The sequence below is a fragment of the Channa argus genome, chromosome 9 (assembly GCF_033026475.1).
Source record: "Channa argus isolate prfri chromosome 9, Channa argus male v1.0, whole genome shotgun sequence".
NCBI classification, from domain to species: Eukaryota; Metazoa; Chordata; class Actinopteri; order Anabantiformes; family Channidae; genus Channa; species Channa argus.
The window spans coordinates 6,478,464-6,502,994 of record NC_090205.1 but is presented as its reverse complement, the minus strand read 5'-3'; the positions used below and the strand labels follow the sequence as shown (position 1 = coordinate 6,502,994).

The 24,531-nt window shown below is 38.3% G+C and overlaps 1 protein-coding gene across 1 annotated transcript; it reads left to right on the top strand.

Annotated features, from left to right (window-relative positions):
* Positions 1 to 228: 228 nt before the first annotated feature.
* LOC137133449 (uncharacterized) lies at positions 229 to 24,422 on the top strand. Its single transcript, XM_067517110.1, has 11 exons — positions 229 to 4,843; positions 4,928 to 5,026; positions 5,455 to 5,661; positions 5,897 to 6,039; positions 6,131 to 6,240; positions 7,494 to 7,652; positions 11,626 to 11,846; positions 19,938 to 20,201; positions 20,309 to 20,460; positions 20,552 to 20,655; positions 23,875 to 24,422. The coding sequence occupies exons 1-11, from the start codon at positions 4,795 to 4,797 to the stop codon at positions 24,020 to 24,022; spliced, it is 1,656 nt and encodes a 551-aa protein (XP_067373211.1). The 5' UTR covers positions 229 to 4,794; the 3' UTR covers positions 24,023 to 24,422.
* Positions 24,423 to 24,531: the final 109 nt, after the last annotated feature.

The window sequence follows — 24,531 nt, the reverse complement described above, 5'->3', positions numbered from 1 at the left end:
ATTAAGCTTTGGTTTGTGGATGCAGATTGCACCAAAATGTTTAACGGAAGTGATGATTTGTGTCCTGTGTGTAGTCGGTTCCTTCATGGGAAAGCTGATGCAGAAACTTGCTCACCCTGACATCGTCATCATGGAGGACGAATTACTGAGGCTGCGCACAACTGCACCTTATAAACTGGTGATAACCAACCAGGATACAACCAGCAACAGGTTAGACAGTATAGTACAGTACAGCCTGTAACTTGTCCAGTCACACACTTTAATGGTTTTGCCTGTGTGGTTTATCATATTTAACATGAAAGGAGATTAAAGCACTGGCTTTAGGCTCTTTTATTGAATTCACATTCACACTGGTTCATACACACAGCTAATGCTGCCAGGGAGTTTGTTACGGCCCACCAGGGATGACCTTCTCCTCCAGGGTCACCTGACCTCAGTCCAGCTGTACAGGTGTATGAAGGCAGATGGTTAATGCCGTGGATAAAGCATCAGTCAGACAGGCAAAAAGGCAAAAAGACTCTAATACTCTCCCATCTTTCTCCTCCTTAGCAACAGTTCAGGGACAAACATCATCTCCTGTTCTCTTCCTCTTTCTTGCCAAAAATTCTATGCCCCTACTGTTTTCAACAGAGTCGGTGGGAAATGTTTAATTCTGGGACAAACGCCAGGTTCTCCTGACCTGTTCCATTGTTACTGACGCACACACATTTCCCATGTACTGAAGAAACACCATATATAATAATACAGCTTCCAAGTACTCCTTCATTCCTACATGTAATACAGTTTATATTATACATGAACTCTAATATGTAATGTCTAACCACTACAGTCCCTCCTTCCATAGTCGACAAGACTACGTAACACTTCAAAGCAAACAAGTAAAACAGAAACAAGTTTACAGACCATAAACCTGCCTCATATTAGAATCAGCTTTCAGATTAATACCATTCTGGACCTTTACAATGTACTTGTAAACCAAATTACTAGTAGGTAGTTAGAATCAACAAAAGTCTCAAAAGGCAACTCGCCGTACAACAATCTCCTCAATTTTAACTATTCACAATTGTCAAAAAGCTTCAATGCAAATGTGTCATTTCTTTAAATTACAGTTCAAGTAAGATCATTTCATATGAATTTATTTAATTTCCCTTCACTGCAAGTTCAGGCAAAAAAACACTGTTTCAGGGGAAATTCCTGGACGATCCAGACCCAGAGAACACAGACAGAAAAAAACCCAATGAGGCCAGTTGTGGGGAAAAACATCTCCATGTGAACAATCACCACTGGTGGCTTGCAGAGATCAAAACAAGAGATTTCAAAACAAAAGCAGACATGAGAATCATAAAAACTCAGCAAGTAATGTAGATGCTCAGACCTAAACCAAAAATCTGTATTCATGTATGTATGTGAAATAAGCATGTAGGGTATAAGTGAGTAAATAACAAGTGGATGACTGATTTCTATCTAATTTGTGTCACATGAACATGTAGTGTCAGAGTCCACTGTCCATCGATCAGCTCCCTCTGATGCTTTGGGCTCTTCATCATCCTCTTCTCTTCTCCTGAAAATTAGAGCCTCATCAGTGTAGTTAATGGAGTTTCTCTACTCAAAAGGTATTAATAGTTATCCTGCGTAACAGATGCAACATCTTATCTAACTTACCTCATCTGGAATTCTATGTGATCATTTAAATCAAGATACAGTCTTAGGCTAGACAGTAAAAATGGTTTCTCGTAGTATGGGAGAGTCAAATCTGATGCAACAATGTCTCAATATTCTCAACACCCTCTACTTTAATTACAGTATGTCGCTCAGTGGTTGAACAACACTCCACTCTGTTCTGTATGCAGTAATTTCTGTCAAGTTTCCCCTAAAAACCTTGTTGTTATTTCTTTAACTGATCACCTCATGTTCCTAGTAGGCTACTGACATCCCTAGTATCATGATCATATCTGGACCGAACAGCAAGAAATACAGAGAGTTTGTGTGTGGTCATCCAGCCCCCTATAGTCTCTCCTGACCAAAACTGTTGGAGTTCTCACTTTGCAGTGACTCAATGCATTGCAGAGTACTAGTAAAAAAAACTTACAACATCCTCTTCATTAAAGTTTTTGCATTGTGACCTTCTCTCTTTACTGGAGCTGCAGAAGCCCGTAGCCTGCTGCTACGCTGACGGGTCGGGAACAGTGATGCTAAGTGGCTGGTCCACAGCTGGAGTTGCAACACTCGGCTGCTGTCCAGTTTTTTTTTTTTAAATCACCTTCCTGTTCAAGTGAAAAGACGTCCTGTTTAACTGAAATTCTCTTGTCGTCTGGTGTGTGTGTGATTGGTTTCAGTATAATGTGATTTTCACACATAAATAGGGGAGGATATTTTTCAGGTATGTATATAATTTTACTGGTGTGTGTAAAAGCTTTTCAGTAGTTTGTATGACAGCTTTTCTCCAGTAACTAGCACAGATAAGCAGAACAAGAGCTCATTGCTACCACCAGCAGCCCTGCAACTCTGGAGCAGGTCTCTTCCTGTGCATGCAAACAATCTTTGATCAGTTTAAATTTGTATGCAATGTTGGATGGACAGTGTAAAATACATGTAGACAAAACAATTAGCTGCACATAAATTAACAGTTGAACAGGGGGCTCTTGCTTTAATTAGGTACATAAACTCACGGCAACTTAACAAGAATTAATAGAGCTTAGCTGAGACAATATTCCCACAAATGCCCACAACTTACAACTCCCGATTCTAAAAGGATCAGCATGATCGGCAGGGAAAAAGTGTAACTAACAATGAGAGTAAGTGTTATATATGTGCACAGGAAAGAGCATCTGCCATGATGTTATCTTTACCCTTAATATGTTTAATAACCAGGTTATAAGCTGCTGATTAGGATTCTGAAGAGAGTTCAAGTATCGGGTTATGGTCAGTATATACAAGTATTGGCCTTGCTGAATCAAGATAAACGTGAAAATGCTGCAAAGCCAAAATTCTGCATGATGTTTTATCAGCTTTTCCCACCACAAACAGGGTGATGCCCAACTTGAAGAAGAAAACACAAATATCATCCTCAAGCATGTATTTCACTTCAGCATCAATGATTCTGAAACATCAAAACTTCTGAAACCCAATAGTAGCGCTGGCAAATTGGTACTACATCACCAACATCAATGTCACGTTCCAGCAAGTTTGTTTTAGAAGGCGTGTCACCAAAAAGAGATCGATAACCTTCAATTAAATTCCCCAACTCTGAACCCTTTTCGTCAGGTAAATGAGCCAACAAGACATCTAAATTTGGAACAGAGTTAGAATTTTTCAAACGACCACGCAGTAAAGAATCATCTGGCACTGCCACCTCTTCTCCACCCAGAATATAACGGCTGCAGTACGGTAGAAGCAGCCACAGCTGGATACACTTCTGGGGAAGTAGCTGCATCAGAGGCAGTTTTCAGACCACGCTCGGCTACATGAGTAGAAATCTCAGGCGGAAGAGAATTTTTAAACTGCTCCTGCACCATCAGATCATACAAGTCTTCATAAGCAGTCACCTCTAAAGCAGAGTACCATCTATATTTAGACAAGTCCCTTGCAAATGCGACATGTGACTGTTTATCAGACTTTCTCCAGGATCTAAATTGCTGCTGATAAGCCTCTGGTGTCAACTCATAGGCTTTTTAAAACTGCATCCTTAACAGTTGAGTATTTCTCACTATCAGCTGCAGTAAGCGCTGAATACGCCTCCTGTGCCCTACCAGTTAACACAGATTGTAAAATTACTACACCATCAGCCTCTGGCCAACCTCTCACAATGGCAACAAGTTCAAAAGGGAGAAAAAAAGTGTCTCGCTCATCAAACTTTGCTACCAAACGCAAGTCACTAACAACATCAAACTTTTACGAACCATGTGAGACCAATAGCTCCTGATCATCTGAACACTCCATGTCAACACTAGGTACAATTTTACCAGCTCCAATGAGATCCAAACGATACTGCTCCAACTCTAATTTTTAGAGTTTTTATTTTTAGAATAAATGAAGCAGAGTTTTTAATGGCAGAGGCTCAAATTTCTATCAGTATGGAACAAATTCATTTTCTTTTAGTTATTAAATATAAATATTTAGTTATGTTTCTAGTCCTCAGTCTTACGATTCAATCTCTGCCTTTCTCACGATGTTTTAAACCTGTTTAATATTTATATCTGACATCAGCAATTATTGACGTCACTACTGAGGGAGACCTACAGCTTTACTCTGAAGTTAGCTTCACTTCACATTTGTAATTTTACCTTCATTTTCCTGTGTGGGCCCTATAGTCCATGTTGTCCTCACCTTTCCATCCAGTTTTTGGGTGTGTCCACAGGTTTGAGGTTATATCTAATATAACAGTTTCCAGGGAAAAAGGTGCCAACTTTTGACACACTAAGTTGTGACTGGTCTTACTCACTTTGAGTCATTAGCAAGCTCACAGCAACTTGGATTCTCTACAGGAAGTTATCATGCGTTCTGCAGTTAATAAGCTGTAGGTAGAGTTTGAAATGCTTTACATTACATTGTCTTTCAAGCCACTAACCTACCCAGGCGTGTGTGTGTGTGTGTCTGTGGGTTGCTTGTTTGGGTGGGTTGATTTCCTGTTAATTACCTATCGTTCATCACATCAGTTGTTAACACACAAACTACATTTCTGATGTGATTTCCTGTAAAAAGTCAAAAGAACAAGTTTCCTCATTTACACGTAGCATCACTTCTGCTGCAGAGCTGATCTTCAGTAATTAAGTTGCCATTTACTTTCTTTCAGACATGCAGTACATTAATGTAAAAAACAAAAATGTCAAAATGTCACAAACAGGTAATTTAATATTATACAGACACTGAAGGACTAAATTATCATTACTACTGTTTTATCATATTCACTGGTCTTTTCTCTGTTCAGGTCCCAGGAGCTCAGACAGAAGATTCTATAGAGCTGTTGTTCTCTGTTTGGGGCTGCTGAGTGTTTTCCTGCTGGTTGGATTCGCCCTCAGTCTTCACTGTGAGTCTTGTTCACTGTTAGATTTAGGCTGTTCTCCCGTCTTATACTGCTTTAGTGTTTTTAAAATTCCCATTAAATTGTTTTTATATTGAGCAATGAAAAAAGTTCAACAATATCAGATGTTAAAGATTGTGTTGATGATATAGTTTGATGATATGAACTGTAGTAAAAATATTTGTTTTAATAATGCACCATATAATTACAGAACGAGGAGGAGGAATTTTCAGACACCTATTTTTATCCAATTTTTATGAACAGCTGGTGTCGGACGGTGTTTAAAGATGTGGTTTTGCTTTACAAATAGAAATGTATATGCTTTTATTCTAAAGCTGTAATTACAGTAACTGAAAACAGAAATTGAGAAATGATGATATTTATCATATAAAAATATCAAAATAATGTGAACTCCATTGTTTTATCTGTTTCAGACCATAACTTAGATCCTGGTTCAGCTGCAGATTTTGCCGTTATGAAAGACAACCTGACCCAGTGTCTCCAGGCCAGTGATAAGAAACTGTCCGATGTGTCTGAAGAGAGAAACCGGCTGAATGCCAGACTGTCTTCCCTCACTGCAGAGAGAGACCAGCTGAATATCAGACTCACTGACATGACTAAAGAGCTGAACAGGCTTCAGAGTAAGTACACACACAGTGTAAGATCACTATGGTGAACATAAAAGTGAAGTGAAGTGAAAATCTGTACTATAGGTTGTGTACATGTCTGTGTACATCTGAGGACGTGTGTGTGTGACAGCAGCTGATCAACTTGTCATTTTATCAAAGTCTAATGTCTCAGTCATGCACACTGACAACGTTTGTGAGCCAATCCTGTGCTGATTATGTATATTTTCAATATGAATGTATGTTTCAGAGAACGCGTGTCCTGCTGGATGGAGCATGTTCAATCTTTCCTGTTATTTCGTCTCCCACAAGTCTGCTTCTTGGGAAGAAGGCAGAGAGGACTGCAAAGACAGAGAAGCAGATCTAGTTGTGATAGACAATGCTGAAGAACAGGTACAGTGTGGATGTTTTAGGACACTGAGGTCAATGACAAAGGTAAATGTGAACATTACGTTTTTAATTATTTGTTTTTCCTTTCATACAGACATTTATCTCAGACTTCATCACAGCAGGAGCCTGGATCTGGATTGGTTTGACTGACAGTGAAGAAGAAGGCACCTGGAAATGGGTTGATGGATCTTCACTGACTCTAAGGTTGGACCTAAATCTGTTTTAGCAGCACAATCTGTAGCCTGAACATTAGTTTGAAATAGATATGAGTTTATTGGAGTCAGTTTTCAAAATGAACTTTCAGAGACCTTAAATTCAGCTTTTTCAAGAAGTGAGAGCTTGTTCGGCATTTAATTTATTTTATTCAATTACTTGTTGATAATCTGAGTGAAACAAACATTTGATAGAATTGTGGGGAATAAATCTCATTTCTCATTTTAACACCGAATCCCACACAAACAATAGCACAGACCTAAATCCAAACACACTGTCGGTAGTTAACTATTTTCCTCTTTTTAGCTGAATTTATGCTTCATAAAAACATAGATAAAAACAAACATATCTTTGGCCCAAAGTAGCTACAGTTTACTGCAAAGGTGGAAGATGTAGAGCATGTTACACAAACTCTGCACGTTTAAAACTACTTCACTACAAGTAGAAGTACAACGTCAAAGTCTTTACTCAGTGTCTGTATTTTTTATTTGGACTTTTGTTCTTACTTTAAGAACATAAGTACAAAGTACTGCATTAAGAAATACATTTCTCTGGACATCAACTAAAATAGGAAACAGCTGGTATTTCAATGTGTTACATGCATCAGCTCATGGAATAAACATGTATTGTAGGTGAAGTAAATGTGCAATGTTTGCTCAGATATATAGAATTTCCACTTGTGTGTGTTTGGTGTAAGAACACACTGATGACCTGGATGGTTGAGACAGACTCATTCTCCAGTCTGTAAAACTAAGAAGCACTAGATGAATTGAGCATCATGAGGAGCCACAGTGTTACTGCGTTTGCCTGTCAGACATTAGATCATTTAATGTTTGTATGTGATGCTGCAGATAATGTTGCATTTAAGAAGCAAAACTGTTACAAAACAGTCTGACACACGGTAAAAAAGCTTTAAAACAAAAATGCCAACACTGTGATGTTGAAGGAGACAGAGCTCTGGCTCATTAGTTCACTACTAAGTTGCTTTGAATGTTGTAAATTAAAGTTCAGTTTAGGTGGATTTTCATGTCCTGTTTTCTGCCAGCTAGTAACTGCATTTGAGAAATTGACCTAAATTTACTTCAGATTTTTAAAATGTGTTTTCAATACACTGGCAGAGTAACAATGTATAAGTCTGCTAACAATAAGTTTATTAGCAGTTGAGTAATAAACAACAATTATTTTTGCTTCATTTTAAGACAGTAGTCATGTCATAGTTTCTAAGTGATTTTCCTGTCGTTTAGCGAGTGGGCGCCAACTCAGCCTGACAACGGTGGTGGAGACATCGAGTTTGGTGAGGAGGACTGTGCACACTTCTACAGTGGCAGTGAAACTAGAAATAACTGGAATGATCTGTCATGTAACGATTCTGTGAGCTGGATCTGTGAGAAAAAGGCTCAACAGTAGTGTATATTATGTAAACTTGCTTTTAGAAAGTATGTGAGGATCCACTTGTATCTGTTTTGTACCGAGGCTTTTTTTTCTGCAACAGAAAAATAATCTTTTAAATCTATGCTCAGAATGCACCTATTTAAATTGGCATTCATCCTTCATTTTTGGACAGTTCATTAGTATTTTCTTCTCTTAATGGTGATGACAAATTATATTTGTTTGTCTTAAAATTCACCTTTTTTCAAATATGTCCTCAGTAAAGACACAAGGACTGTTTATGACCTCTTTATTTAAACAGATGAGGTGTAGCTGTGTTGGTCAGTGCATGTACAACTGAATATTTTTTACTTTTTGATTTTGATTCTTTTGTGATTTTTACTTCTTTGTGTTTTTTGTAGTTTTTGGGTCTTTACGTCATTTTATATCTGTATCTGTTTGAGAATCACTTTAGTGCAGTTTCTCATGTTTTAAATGTGCTATATAAATTAAAAAGTTCAAAATAAGAATAGTGACAATTCTATTGAATTTGTAAGCAGCTCCTGTGTTTGTGGTTAACAATGTTGGATTTTTTTTTTATGCAGATTTTAGAGCCATGATACAACGTGCTACATATGAAAAAAGCTATGGACCACATTGAGTTGTCATACAGAGATAGAGCTGCACACACACATCAGCTGGTTGCACTTGCTGATGATCGTGAGACCTTTCAAACATTCACCACAGACCTGCGCTGATCTGGAGAACATGCACACTGATAAGAAGGAGCCACTGAAACACTTGCAACAAAGATGTGCAGATTAGATGGAAAAGCTACTGATGATGATTTGTTACCAGCTTCTCGTGTTTAGTCCTGGGTTACTGTACATTTCCTGTTAATACTGGTGAATTATGTGAACTTCACTTGGCTTATTTAACTCTGTAAATCTTTTGATGTGACTATAGGGCATGAACACAACACAGTGAAGATGCTGAAAGAAATTATTGTGCAGCTCTATTTGATGTGAATAATTAGTTCAGTTTATATATATATATATATATATATATATATATATATATATATATATATATATATATATATATATATATATATATATATATATATATATATATATATCCTCTTAAGACCCAATCTCTAATTTGTGTACCTGTCCATATACGTGGCCAAGAGGTCTCACAGTAGAATTACTACTATAAGTAGAATTAACTACTATGGAAATATAACCCAAAATGTAATGTACACGCATGTGGATGCCAGGTTCTAAGATATAAAATTTTGTCCTTTCAGCTTATCATGAGTTCAGAGTCGCCGCAGTGAATCATTGTCTGCATGTTGATTTGGCACAGTTTTTACGCCGAACGCCCTTCCTGATGCAACCCTCCCCAATTTCTGCTGGGCTTGGACCGGCACAGCACAACTTGCGATGGGAGTTAGAAATATGTTCAGTTAATTGTGACAAAAACAGCTACTGTATAAACAATAACTCCTTGTGCAGCAGGAAACCTAAAGTTGGGCTGTTTGACTGTGGTTTTCTTTTGCAGTATTTCAGGGTAAATGTAGACAATTGTAAACTAAAGGGACCTTAGTTCGATTTTGAGTATAAAAACAATTGTAAAGTTCGATTAAATGGATTTTCATGCCGTTTGCTGCCAGCTAGTAATTGCATTTGAGTAATGTATTTACATTTACTTAACATTTTTAAAATGTGTGTTTAATACACTGGTGTGATAATAAGTTTATTAGTAGTTGAGTAATAGGCAACAATAACTTGAATGGAGTGTGGAAAATGGGAGACATATTGAATCTAAGGTTGTCATTATAGAAAGATCAAACCACAAACCTTTTTCTGGCAGTGATGTAATGATGGGGGGACAATAAGTCCTCCCTGGCACTGACTGTTATTCTGAGTAGACTGTTCCACAGCTCAGGTCTTAAATGTTCATAACAACATCATGGTGGTGTTGAGTTTATTGAGAACATGTTGAAGTTTCATTTTAAGATTGGCTCTCAGTCTCTGCATTTTTAAATATTAAAATATGTTTAGTGCAGGGCTACAGCCCAGAAATTAAAGATAATGAGAATTGGCTCATTTCTGAATTATGGATTTTCAAGTCTCCCAAATTTCTAAGAACAAATCAAAATGACTTCACTGTTCACAGTGAAAGTGATCTAATCTAGTTCAAATTATGCAGTGACTATTTGTTTGTTGTAATGAAATTTCAAAGCAACAAACCCTCTTGATTGCATCAGTGTGTAGAGTGAAGGTGACTTTGCTTTTGTCTAAAGTGAACATCCCAAGACACAGAACTAAATACGCTATGTCTTAAAATAATGCTGTTTGGTAAAGAAGTGCCCGCCAATAAAACCACTGAAACGTTTCACTTCCTCTGACTGAAACCAACAAAACCTTCGTAGTTTACATGAAATGCAGTTTACCTTCCAGGAGACAGTTGTCCTCTCTGATTAATGGAGGAAGTATATGTCTGACTGAGATGAGACTGAGAGGAGGATAATCCATTATTTCTGTTGTTCGTATGTCTTCACTGGTCTTTTCTATGTTCAGGTCCCAGGAGATGTCATGGAGCTGCTGATCTCTGTCTGGGGCTGCTGAGTTACAGTTTAGTTGGTACAAAGTATTTGTAAATTATTTTGGGATATCAAAAGTAGATGTGCACTAATAAACTGGAAGAAGACAAATGGGGCAGCAGTGGCTCAGTTGGTAGAGTGGCCGCTTACTGACCACAGGGTCAGTGTCTCTGAACCCCCAACAGCTCATCTCATCTCCAGATGCTGGTCCCAAGCCCGGCAGAATTTGGTGAGGGTTGTGTGAGGAAACTGTGCCAAATCAACATGTGGACTAATGATGCCTAAGGTACAGGATAAGCCGAAAGGACAAAAAAAATCTATAAATAAATACATTTTATTCTTGTTAAAAGGAAAAAAAACAGCTCAATTTGCAATAGAAAAATCTAATGACAACACACGACAAAATCTGAGTGAAGCAACAATAATGAAAATGATGTATTTCTTTAACAAACCATGATAACTGGTCCTTGATACTGATATAAACTTGAGGCTCAGCTCATATTTGCTTTAAACCTCTCTCTGCTCTCTGTCCATGTCATCTCCTCCCTGTGTCAGCAGATGGCCCCAGACTCTCCTCCCCTCTGACGACCTTTGTTCTCCTTCCCCTGCACACGCTAACCTGCATCTTATCAGTACAATCACCCAGACCACAGAGGCTGGCAACAAACACTCATATCTACTCACCCCTTTGCATCTGCTGCTGCATGTGTATGAGTTTTGTGGTTTGCTTAACCTTTCAAACTGTGCATCTACCATTATGAGATATTACTATGTGTTGTTATTCCCTTTCAATACCTCAGCTCAGAGACTCTTCCTATGCAAAGTGCTGCCCACATCCTGTCACTGAGCACCATCTCAGGTGGCCCCATCAGAAGCCTTGAACTCTAGACTACTAAAATGTAAAAATGTCTCTATAATTAAAAACCTGCAGGTACCAGAGGACACTTACAAATGCATGAAGGTAAAAATTTTACTCAAATATGCAAATAAAACATGCTCCAGCTTTGAACCTGAGTTACCGAACTGGCTATAAGCAAAACATACATGAATGCAAAGAGATGAAAAACAAGAGACAAGACACATGAAAACCACAAATATGTCAAAATGTAAAAAAAGATTAATATTGACCAACAGTTATGTGACGTATGTTCTGTGATGATCAGTGAATTTAAGCAAAACCACATTTTGGCAACACCTAACCATGTTTACGTAGGGCTGAAGTAACCCAGATGTTTGTGTGTTTGTGGTCTGGGGACCACAATCAACCAAGAGCTCAAGTGGGAGCAGAACATCAGCTCCCTACTTCTTGCGGCAGCTGAAGAAGTTTTACCTCCATATGAAGATGTTGGTGAACTTCTACACTGCCATCATCAAATCCATTCTCACATCCTCCATCACAGTCTGGTTCACTGCAGCCACAGGGATGAGGCCAAGCTGCAGCCATTCATCCACTCAGCTGAAGGTTACTGGCTGCAGGCTTCCACCTCTCCAGGAGTTGTACGTCTCCACGACCAGAACAAGGGCAGCCAGGATTGCAGCCGACCCCTCTCATCCCGACACAATCTGTTTCAGCCCCTCCCCTCTGGCAAGAGGCTTCGGCCCATCAAGACCAGGATCTCACGTCACAAAAACAGTTTCTTCCCCACTGCAGTAAACTATTTTAATTGTATTTTATTTTGTCTGTGTGCACTTTGTGTGTCTTTTATCTTGTAAATGAAACAGCCGCAGTGTTTGTTCAAATGTCTAAAACCTGTATCTAACAGGGACCTGTCACGACTGTGAAGCTGCTCCCCCCCTTTTTAGTTTGTACTCCGTGTTCTATTGAGCGTTTGAAGTCGTGTTGCCTGTGTTGTATTTTCACCACTTTTTGTTGACCTCGTTTCCCCATCCTTCCCCCATGCTGGCTTCTCATCTATGCTCCGACTCTACAAAGATATTGTAGCGACCCCCGGATTACGAGAGCTAACTGTAGGAGGCGGCAAAGCTAAGGCTAACACTACTGCTAACACTAACTGACTTAGCTAAGCTAAGCGGCTAGCTTGGGCGCTAGCGGGCTAACACGGGAGCGAACTTTCCAAAATGGGAGGCGGAAGAGAGTCTCTCTCACCAGAGATAGTTCAACTTTATTGGAACAGTCTCAACAACATTGGCTGGACCCTCCTATACCCAGCACTCTCCCTCAGGGTGCCGGCCCACACATACACCACGTATAACCGAACACTTTTAAACACACAGTACTACCCATAATTCCCCCGGGGCTCACTGTGCCACCCCACACACTAGTCCACTAGCCGGGCTTTGCTGTCCCACCCTCCCGTATGAACCCTCATTACATTGTATGTACTGGGTTTAGCGTCGTCTCTCTCCTTCATAGATGTCCACACCGCTTCCTATGTTTCCCCTGGCCCCCTTCTGTCCTGCATTCCTCTCTGTCCTGCCGTCCTCACCTGTTCCATCTACCATCATAAACTGTTTTGCCCTCTTACCTCTTCGCCTCCTGCGTTTTCCTGGGTCCCAAAAATATTCTTGTGGCCATGTGAATTCTGACTTTTCTGTCAGAAGAGTAGTGTAGTGTGCTAAATCAAATACAACTTTATCATTTGCAGTTATTCACAGATTCTTTGTTAAACTGAAAGTGTGCAGTGTGTGGGAAGAAGCCGAATTCACCCCAATCTTTATCATGGTTACCATATTTATTTTACCATACCATTTTTATAAAAAAGAGAAATACAATAAAAATGACTCTTTTCAAACTGTACATCTGAGTCTCTGATCAGATTTTACACTCAACACTACAATGCGTGCTGGGAAATCTGAGTCTAACAGTTGATTTATTCACCTCATCGTTTCGATTTGAAAGACCTCAAATCAGAACAACTCCTGTTTATAAGTTGTAAAGTGGACAGAAGTTTGTTAAAGTAAACTGTGTTAATGATCACAATGATCCCTTTATAACAGTACATTATAATACAGACGCATGTTTTTTTAGCAGCAGGAACTGGGAGACTTGTCAGGATGGAGGGAAAGATGAATGCAACAATGTATCAAGACATACTTGATGAAAACCTGTTTCAGAGCACTCTGGACCTCAGACTGGGTTCATCTTTCTAAAGGACAACGACCCTAAGCAAACAGCCAAGATAACAAAGGAGCGGCTACAGGAACAACTCTGTGAATGTCCCTTAGTGGCTCAGCCAGAGCCCAGACTTGAACCTGATTGAATGTCTCTGGGGAGAACTGAAAAATGGCTGTGCACCAACGCTCCCCATCCAACCTGATGGAGCTTGAGAAGTGCGGCAAAGAAGAATGGTGCAAAAATGGGTGTGTCAAGCTTGTAGCATCCTACTCAAAGAGACTTGTGGGTGTAATTGGTGCTAAAGGTGCTTCAACAAACTATTAAGCAAAGTTGGTGAAAACTTCTGTAGAAGTGATTTTTGTTTGGAAATGTATTTAAAATAAAAAACAAAAATTTTAAAACATTACATTAACTTGTAGAATCAGGGGTGGATGTGATTGCCAGATAAGTGCGGGTAATCGGTTGGGTCCAGTAAATAACCTCACTTTGTCCTCTAACACTAACCCCCTTTGAGGGGCAAGAATGGTTTTCTATTATAAAATCACTTTTTGGCACAGAGGTCATTTTTAGTGCATGACAACTTTTGGATTTACCAAGTACCTTAACATTATGTCATTTACAGCAATTTTAGTTTTCTTGCATCACTCACATACCATGTGCCATTTCTCTCACTGTCCAAACTCCCTCTGTCTGCAAATCCTCTCAAGCCTGCGTTTGGCTTCAGTCATTTTCATAAGGCTGGAATTCAGGTGGTTCTTCTCTACATTCAGGGAGGACAGTTCTTTCTTACTGTCCTGGAAATGCTCAGTTATGTTGGCTTTGATAGTGGAGAGTTCTGCTGCTGCATAATGCACTGAGTTATGATCTGAAATAAAGAATGAATGTGTTTAACTGCCTTTTTCTGAATTAAACACACTGCATTTATGACAAAACGCCACCAGTAGGATACCGCAGAAACCATGACACTTTCACTGGCTACATCTGTACATGTAAGTGGGTTTGCTGAGTGACCACTCAAAATTGACTAATCAAGTTTTCAAATTTATGTAGGATTCATGAACTCTTTGATGAGCTACTTGGAAAGTGCTTGTGAGCTACAGGTAGCTCGCGTGTTAAAGACTCCAAGTCTACATGTCGGGTTTCAAAGCATCCATTGGTCCCACATCCTCTGTATGTGACCCTTCCCACTGGGGTTACTTGTATAGTAGTATTCCAGTAGTTCCCTATTCTCATATTTTCACTGAGCAGCCCCAGACAGCAGCTCTATAAAACCTCCTCTCTGAGCTCCTGGGACCTGAACAGAAAAAGACCAGTAAACACAGTCAATGATGTGACAGTAAGACCAGATGATCATGTATATTTAGACACAGCTCAGTCTGCCACCCTGTGTCCTACCAAACATACAGTCAATGATTCATTAGTAATAACAGATGATAACAGATTCATTCTTCACTCTGTGTGTCTGCATCAATTCTGATTGAACATTCTCACCTGTCTGATTTGTTGAAGATCTCGAGTGAACAGAATTGTCATATTTAACGTTGGCATATATTTTCTCCATTAATAATTTGGTGGTCAGCTCTGCAGCTTTGACTGCAGTTCATGTAAGTTATGAAAGTTGCTTTTACTCTTTGAAGAAGCTGAGCTTCACAGGAAGTGACAAGTTGTGAGCAGAAGGTTTCTATACTAAGCAACATTATTTGAGACACACCACACTACATCTACAAAGAACTGAATTGGGTAGTTTTCTTTCTCTGATGACAAGCAGTCACTGTTAACAAACAAATAAATAATTCAAATCCATCATCTGAACCATGATTTTGTCACAGAAGGCTGGAGTCTATAACCGCTATCATAGGGTGACAGCTGATATAGGGTCAATTAAGCACATGGAAAATGTGTAAACTCCACAAAGAAAGACAACAGCCAGCTGGAGACGTGAAACCTCCAACCATCGGACTAACAATGTATATAGTGGACATTTTGGTCCTCGCTTGTTAACTTGTAAGGTCAAAGAGTCATTTTTGCTTTGATTAGTGAACTGAGAAGCATTTAGGACGTCACTCGGTAACTTGTGGCGTAAATGTCTTTTTTTATTAATAAGTGGATGTTTTTGAACTAACTGGAATTGTGTGCAGTGGAGAAGTGTGTGAAAATACACTTTTGCTTAATGTTACAGGAATTTCTTGTATTTGCTGAGTAAGAGTAAGTTTAGATATTACAATGACTTTTTATTTGTCACAGGCTGCTGCCATGTTTTCTGCAAATGAGTGACTGGTTTTGGTGTCAGATCAGCTGGAGCACCATGCATGAAATAACAAATGATGAATTAAAAAACGAGTTACAAACTAATTTTCATTATAATATTAGAGGCAGCTGTAGCTTAGGAAAGTTCATGTTGTGTGCTAACATGTTGTCTCTAAAACTGCCTGAACATGCAATCAGCTTTCAGGACGATGCTATTTTTGGCTTTAGCAGCTCCACCCCCTTTACCACTGCTGACACTGCGGAGTGTGGCAGGGTAAAAGAGAGATAATCACCATGGAGTGATGCCTTCTTGTTGTTAAATCATCTGCCCACAGCTGAATAAAATAGAAACTAACACAAGAGTTCTGTTATGGCCCTGTACGAGTCTAAATAAGCCTCTTTACCTTTCACACATTTCACGCTGTGTATGTGTTTGTCTCTTTTCTCTATTTTCACACTGTACTGTTTCCTCCTCCATTGTGTCAGTGTCATGATTCTGACTTTCTGTTTTGAGAATGCAGCTTGTTTTTATGACTTTTTATGAACTGTTAGTTGATTTGCATCTTACTGCTGTTGCTGTGTTATCTGTTTGTTCATTGCTGGTCATTTGCACCTCAGGCTCATTTGATAAACCAGCTGATCTCTGCTGTGCTTCGCCCCAGTGCCAAGTTGTTAACTGCTGTGTGTTTTTTCCAGCCCTAGTTCTTGGTCTTGATTGTCTTGTATTTTCGTCTGTGGCAGTGAATTCTCTTGGCTGATGAGTTGTGGGTAGAAAGGAGGAAACCAGTGCAGGCTCCTCAGGACACAGCAGCTGTTGTGCCGCACATTAATTAAAGAACTGGTTCTAAAGTTGCCCCACAATGGTGGTTTAAGTAGCTTGATACAAAACAGGTGCTGTGTTCTACTTGTTTCAGCTTGTGTAAATCTACCATAACTAGCAGAAGTTAGCTTAGCGTTACTCAGCCTACCTGTTGTCTGCAAGGAATGCTAACCGTGGCTAGTGTCTCCAGACATAAGTAATAAAGTTCCTATAATGTTAAATAATTGTGTTTCACAGCCACCAGGTAACAAATTCAAACGAGCAAGATTAAACATGAAAAATGTATGTTCAGAAACACATGGCAAATACATGTTAAGGCTAACTTAGATAATGCTGTCAAAGGCAGATGGTGGGGAAAGACCAGCTGAGTGCAGCCGTCTTTACTCTGACCAGATGAGGACTGAAATGCACAGTTTGGAAGTTTGGCAGAATTCGTCAGCATTGTGGAGATGATTTATTTTGAATTCAAGGTAATAGTCTCTGGAGCAGACTTTAACTAAAGTGTGTCTGTTGTAGGTGCATCCTTCCAGTTTCCTGCCAGTGAACCTGCTGCTAACAGCTAAACTGAAGTGAATGCTGTAAACCACAGTGTAGATATTGTTACGTATGTCTGAGGCATCACAACTTTTAAAAACTCAAAGACGAGTCTTGTGATACTCACATAACTGCCCACTTCTCTGTCAGATGTGACAGTGATTACAACTACAATGTTTCTGTAACACTAAGCCAAACTGTTTCTCCATTTGTTTGATTTGAATCCAACTCAGTCATTGTTAATTAAATGTGTAGTAAGTCAATGTCACATCAACTCCCTGTATTTTATTGTAATTTCAATTGAACTTTACTCATTTAGTGTGTGTTTATGATGCATCACCACCAGTTAACATAAGCAAATAAATCTTAATTAAGTTTACATACATTAGTCCACATTAAGTGTTTGTGATTGAATATTGATGTTAGATTTTGGTATTAAATTTGACGTTGCCACATGAATCCTAGTCTGTTAGAGGGAGGCTTCAAACAATGAACAGTTTAGTCAACTGAGCTACTGTATTTTATTATATGTATATGAACGTTGTTAAAATGGCACTTTACTATGTTCATACTAGGCTCATACAGTATCACTACATTTGGATAAAAGGATATTAAATTAAAGCAATAGATAGTTATATTGGCACATATGTGTTTATCACTGCATATAGCAACAATGTGACTGACTATGTTAACGTAACAGTAAACACGATTTAACAATGTAATAGCATCAATTTTATTTTGTTCACCCCGTTGGTGTCAATAAAGCTAAATAACAGAAATCGAAAATCACTGAATCAAAAACTCATAAAGGAGTAAACTCCATCATAAAGGAGGATTTATTGGAGTTGTGTTGGACTGAGTTAGTGTAGCTGATACACTCACAACTGAGTAAGAAAGAAATGTAGTGGAGTAAAAAGTGTAATATTTCCCTCTGACATCTACTGAAGTAGTACAAGCACAAGTATTTCAAAATTGTACATGTAATTGTCTTTTAAAATACCTCAGCTAAACACTTACTCTACAACACAATCATCAAAACGCCAAACTAGGGAATGTTTTCTGTAATGTTCATTTTAGTTCTTCAGAACTGAATAATCTGACCACTGAGGTTGTTCTGGAGGGAACTCGTGGAACCTCATCTCAGAACGACGTCAAATGATTTGCCACCCATGTGCAGATTTAAGACAGAGAGAAGGAAAGAAAAAAGTAAATAGACTGTAAATCTACATAAATGAATAAAGGTGCTTTTATAGAATCAAAATCATACAAAATATTACTGTACCCTCATGACTCATTTAGTAATAGTATTTAAATTGTACTCATTTATCGGTTGAGAGTGGAAGTTGTGAGAAGTTATTTTCTGGTGGCAGAGGTCGGCGTATCTTTCTCTGGTCATCCACTTGTCCTGGTTCATGACCTTGGACCCCTTCCCACATTGTGCTGTGACTAGTTTGGTTTCATATTCACAGACAGTGTGTGTTGTCAGTTTCTAGTGTTTATACAATTTCTGCTGAGTCCTTAGGTATTAGACCAGGGTAGTTCAGAACCACAATCCAAATATCTTGATCCATATAACTACAATAATACAGTTAAATATCAATAATACAGAACAACACAGATTACATTTTAAACACAGAATCCAAATCCAATTATCCAGAAAACAGAGAGCCAGAGGCAGAGCTCAGAATCCACAGTATCTGTAATAGTCAGGGATTCAGAGGATCAGACAGTCAAGCAAAAACTCACATTACCGAGGTCTTAAGCAGAGAAGACAGATTAGCAGACAGATTACAGATTATTAGCTGATTCCACTGTTCAATGGTTATGTGGTCAGTGTCAAAAGCTCGGTTAAAGACTGACACAATATTTCTACCAGACATGACTGTGTCCTAATCACTTTGCCAGTCTCATCAGTTCACCTTATATCATATATGAACATACTCAGTACCGAGCTAAGGCAACAAGTAATTAATCAAGTAATCAGCAAGTTCAAAGCAACAGCACCACTCTGCAGGAAGTTACCATGTGTTCTGCAGTCGATACAGATTAAAATGTTTAGATAAGAATTTTAGATAATCACACCCAGGTGTGTGTGTGTGTGTGTGTGTGTGTGTGTGTGTGTGTGTGTGTGTGTGTGTGTGTGTTTCTGTGTGTCTGCGGGTTGCTTGTTTTGGTGGGTTAATTTCCTGCTAACAACTGATGTGATGAATGATGGGTAATTAACACACAAAATATATTTTTGATGTTCTTTCCTGTAAAATTTCAAAAGAACAGAAGTTTCCTCTTTTACACGTAGCATCACTTCTGCTGCAGAGCTGATCTTCCATAATTAAGTTGCCATTTACTTTCTTCCAGACGTGCAGGAGATGAATGTAAATGCTGACAAGTTTGTTGATTCAAAAATGTCACAAACAGGTAATTTAATATTATACAGACGCTGAAAGACTGAATTATCATTATCGCTGTTGTATCATATTCACTGGTCTTTTCTCTGTTAAGGTCCCAGGAGTTCAGACAGAAGATTTTATAGAGCTGTTGCTCTCTGTTTGGGGCTGCTGAGTGTTTTACTGCTGGTTGGACTCGGCGTTGGGATCTATTGTGAGTCTGGTTCACAGGCAGTTTTTTTATTCACCATTAGATTTCAGCCATTTTCTCATCTTATACTGCTTTTGTGTTTATAAACTTCCCATTAGATTATTTTTATGGGAATTACAAAAGTTCAATATCTCATATAAAACATTGTGATATAATTTGATGATATAAACCAACTTAAACATATTCGTTTCAGTGATGCACTTATACAATAAAGCAAGAATTGTACATATATTTTTATATAATTTCAATGAACGTTGTCCAAATTCTTTGGCTCAATCTGGGCGTGAGCTTCTTTGCTGCACTTTAAACATGTGGTTTTGCTTCAAATAGAAATGTATGTTTTTATTCTATAGATTTATTTACAGTAACTGGAAACAAATAGAGAAATGATATTCGTCATGTAAAAAATAAAGTGAACTGTGAATTGTTTTCTGTTTCAGATCAAAACCTAGATCGAGGTTCAGCTGCAGATTTTTCCGTTATGAAAGACAACCTGACCCAGTGTCTCCAGGCCAGTGATAAGAAACTGTCCGATGTGTCTGAAGAGAAAAAACGGCTGAATGTCAGACTGTCTTCCCTCACTGCAGAGAGAGACCAGCTGAATGTCAGACTGTCTTCCCTCACTGCAGAGAGAGACGAGCTGAATGTCAGACTCACTGAAATGACTAAAGAGCTGAACAGGCTTCAGAGTTCGTCTACCGACAGTAAGTACACACAAAGTGTAAGGTCACTGTGGTGAACATAAAAGTAGATGAGCACCACCTCCATGAGTAAACCAATTCTGATTAAGTATGTTTTACCTTTTTAATAGATGTTACAGAGAAAGTGTGTCCTGCAGGATGGCACATGTTCAATTATTCCTGTTACTTCATCTCCCTTGACCCTCGTTCTTGGAAAACAGGCAGACAGGACTGCAAAGACAGAGAAGCAGATCTAGTTGTGATAGACAGTGCTGAAGAACAGGTACAGTGTGGATGTTTTAGGACACTGAGGTCAATGACAAAGGTAAATGTGAACATTAACTTTTTAATTATTTGTTTTTGCTTTCATACAGAAATTTATCTCAGGCTTCATCACAGTAGGAGCCTGGATTGGTTTGACTGACAGTGAAGAAGAAGGCAACTGGAAATGGATTGATGGATCTTCACTGACTCTGAGGTTGGACCTAAATTAGTTTCAGCAGCACAATCTGTAGCCTGTAACAGGAGCATCCTTTTGAACCAGCACCTTACTGAAAGAATTTCAGTGTAAATCATATGAAGAGAGAAAAACATATCTTTGCTCTGCAGTAGCTACAGTGTCCTGCAATGGTGGCAGACGTACAGTAGCATCTGTAAACTCAATATTCAAGTAGCCTGAAGATGCACTTGTTTAAAAGTAGAAATTTCACTAAGAAATACATTTCTGTGGACATTAGTCTGATTTACTGACAGAGAAAAAAATAATCTGTATTTTAAACAATTGATTAAAAGTGCTGATATAATTAAAGTACTAAAAGTAAAATAACTCATGTAGAAAGATAATAAATTATATTATTCCTGCATTAACAGTGAACATCACTAATGTAGCAACGGGTAAAGATGATTTTAACCAGTTTATGTGCTGAAAAAAAGCTTCATTCACAAAAAAACATCAGCATTTAAAAGTTCGTAAAATTTTGTTTTATCAATTTGTATCTGCAATGTAACTATAGGAAAATGTGCAGCACTGCTTTCTGAATTTTAGCCAAGTTAAAATAAGACTAAATACACAAGTAAAGTCCCTCAAATTTGTTGGCTGTATCTGAGTAAAGTAAGTGAAGAGAAAGAATATTTGCACATTGGTGAAGCTGTTTATGATCACATTGATCCAGTGGTTTGAGTCCAAATTCTGCTCTGATAACATCACTATAGTAACATTGTAACAATTCTGGCAAAGGCGAACTCAAGTGAGGAGACCGTGAGAGGAACTGACTAAACAGAAACTCTTTTATTGATAAAAGCTAATTAATTAACAGAAAATGCTCCGAACAGGAGGTTACAGGAAACAACTCAATTAAACACTAGGGAAATTGCTGAAGAATAAAAATAAACACTGATTTGAAGCATAAACGGTTAAACATGAAAGATCACACTGGAAAAGACCAACGAAACCAACCAACAGGAATAAAATAAAACATGGATGAGAAACTTAAACTAAAGCAGAATGAACACCAGAGATAAAAACTAGAAGACTAACAAACTGAAATACATCAAATGAAACAGGACACTGGTAAGAGACATATTAACTACTAAACAAATGAACACTCAGCGAAAGTCTAAGGGAACTAACAAAACAGAAACACACAAATCAAATAAGTACCTAAACTACTAAACAGGAATTTACCAAACCTCAGACCACAAGATGTTGAAACACAGAGTCCAGAATACAAGAAACAGGTTACAACAATCAGATTAATCAAGAGTTCAGAGCAGTAACTGTGATTTACACAAAGACAAGGAACTGGCAGAGGAGCATGGGGAAGAATGGACTTAAATAGTGAAGGGAACAGGTGCAAACAATGAGGGATAACAAGGGTAAAGTTAAGGAACAGAACTAGGCACAGGAAGTGGGGAGAAGGGGCCACGAAACAAAAGTCCAAAGGGAGGAAGTGCAATGGAACCATGACAAACGTATCACTTTAGCAGTGTGAGACATTTCAAAATTAAAATCTTGGTTTATCAGATTATTGAGCCCCAGTTATTTAACCTCTTTGGTTTGACTGTTTGAGTACAAAAATTGTTTTTACATTATTAGACTTCTTATTTTATATTTTATTTGTGTAAGTAATTAAATAATTTTCATGTTTGTATCTAATGCTGCAGATATTATTGAATTTAAGAAGCAAATCAAAAACCCTTCAGTGCTTCAAACACGCAGAGGAAACAATGTTTGAAACTGCTGAAATCGCTGGTTTCACAGAGTGAATCTGTCCATGAGGGTGTTGCACAAAAAGCTTCAAGACTAAAGTAAGAAGACCACAATGTCCCAGCTGCAGATTAACATGGTTACTGACCCTTTCTGTAAGAAGTGTGTGTGATGTGCTCAGCTCATCTTTTTAAAGGAGACAAACCTGGTGCTACAGTTTAAGACCCACAGGGATGTAATTAAATTCAAAACTTGAGCTGGAGTTCACATTTGTTTGGTGACTTGAAAACAAAAATGCCAACAATGTGATGAAGAGGACGAAGCTCCTGCCCAGTTTAACCCCTGATTAGTTCACGTATTGAGCTGCTTTAAATGCTTTAAGTTCAAGTTTAATTTAAGTGGATTTTCATGTCCTGTTCATTGTCAGCTAGTAACTGCACTTTAGAAATTTACTGTGATGATAAAATGTTAAACAAGCATCTTCTGTTGGGTCTGAATGGCTTCAAGTTGTCTCTGTCTCTGCACAATGTTCATGTTGGACCTTATGTGAATGATAATTAAACTGTAATAATATTAAATATACTTCAGATTTATTCTGATTGTATGTAAAACAGTTTTATGTATTATTACTGTTTTATTGTTAGTAGTAGTATTATTGTATTAAGTTTAGGTTATATTTTTACATATTAAGTTATATTAAAGCAAAATACAGTAAAATATACTTCAAATCTTTTAAACAGATACATAACAAATATAAATGTGATGCTTCTAAATACTGGATCTTCAGCAGTATTAAGCAGTAGTAACATGTGCTTTTAGAAAGTCAGATATTATTCCACAAAAAGTCTTTGGCATCTTGTGTCTGAGACAGTAAGTGTAGCGTACGGCTCTTTCTCACCAGTTTCTGTGCTGTGTAACTGTGTAAACCAGTGTGAGGATCCACTTGTTCTACACATTAATAGTCTTTTAAATCTATGCTCAGTACACAGCTATTTAAAGTTGCATTCACCCTTCAGCAGTAAATGGACAGTTTATCAGTATTGTCTTCTTTTATTGGTGTCCTTCAAATTTTATTTTTGCTTTTTAAAAAATTGGCCTTTTTATCCTTTTTTGTGACTTTTACATTTTTTATGTTTAATTAATATTTGTATCTGCTTGTGTTTTATCATCCATTGGTTAATTTGAGTCTGACACCATCTGTGAAGCATCTTAAACTCGTATTTACTTCACTGAGAGTATTGCAGTACATTCTGCTGCTCTTACTGTTACTTACTTAGTGACTGTAATACAACAGTATCTGTCGCCACCTTCTGACTTTCACACTGCACAGTGTCAGTTAGGATTTGGCTCTGAACACCACTGACTGGAGACTCTCAGAGCTGCTAGAATGACTGCTGACACACTATCAACATAGAGACCATCAAGAGTCTTTTTATGTCAGATATTCACAATTTCACGATTGTTTTTTTGTTTTCTTCATTCATCCGTTAGGTACTGGGATGAGGGAGAACCCAATAATTGGTTTGGGCTTTCGACTAGCAGAGAGGACTGTGCAATAATTGAAGCTCAAAAAGGTTATAGGTGGTATGACATCCCATGTGAAATGTTTCAGCAATGGATCTGTGAGAAAAAAGTGTAACACTGGTAAATGTTTTGACATCATACATATGGAAATGTTTCATATAAAACATGAATATGCTCTGTCAGGCCTGTGTGTTTTTGTGCTTTGCTTATTATTGTTGTAACTCTGTCTCCCTCTGTAGGTGGCTGCTCTTCCTCCCTGTCATTGTCTCACCCTGGACTGATGCTGTGGAAGGATGCACAGCTGCCTGCACTTGCTGCTGATTAGTATGAACCTTCTTAATCCTGCCTCAAAGTGCACTCTGTGTCTGTGCGTCTTTGGAATTCTCCCTCACACTGAAGCCTTTTGTTGTATTTTGTATTAATATTTCTCTCTGTGAGGTGTTTTTAGTTTGAGCAGTCAGCCTTTGTTTTCTCCGATTGTCCGAATTAAACTTAATTTACTTCCTTACATCAGCCTGTGTGTGTTTGTGTGCTCATTCTGCTTCTGGGTCGAGGTCTGACTTATAGTAATATGTCTTGTCCCTGTGCACCACCTGTTTCATTTACATACAAACATGTTCTCTG

Bases quoted from the DNA above. Each gene is read 5' to 3' on its own strand.
- LOC137133449 (XM_067517110.1), top strand. From the start codon at position 4,795: ATGCAGTACATTAATGTAAAAAACAAAAATGTCAAAATGTCACAAACA. The intron at 5,662-5,896 runs GTAAGTACACAC...TGTATGTTTCAG, and splicing joins AGAGCTGAACAGGCTTCAGA to AGAACGCGTGTCCTGCTGGA. The intron at 20,202-20,308 runs GTAAGTACACAC...CCTTTTTAATAG, and splicing joins TCAGAGTTCGTCTACCGACA to ATGTTACAGAGAAAGTGTGT.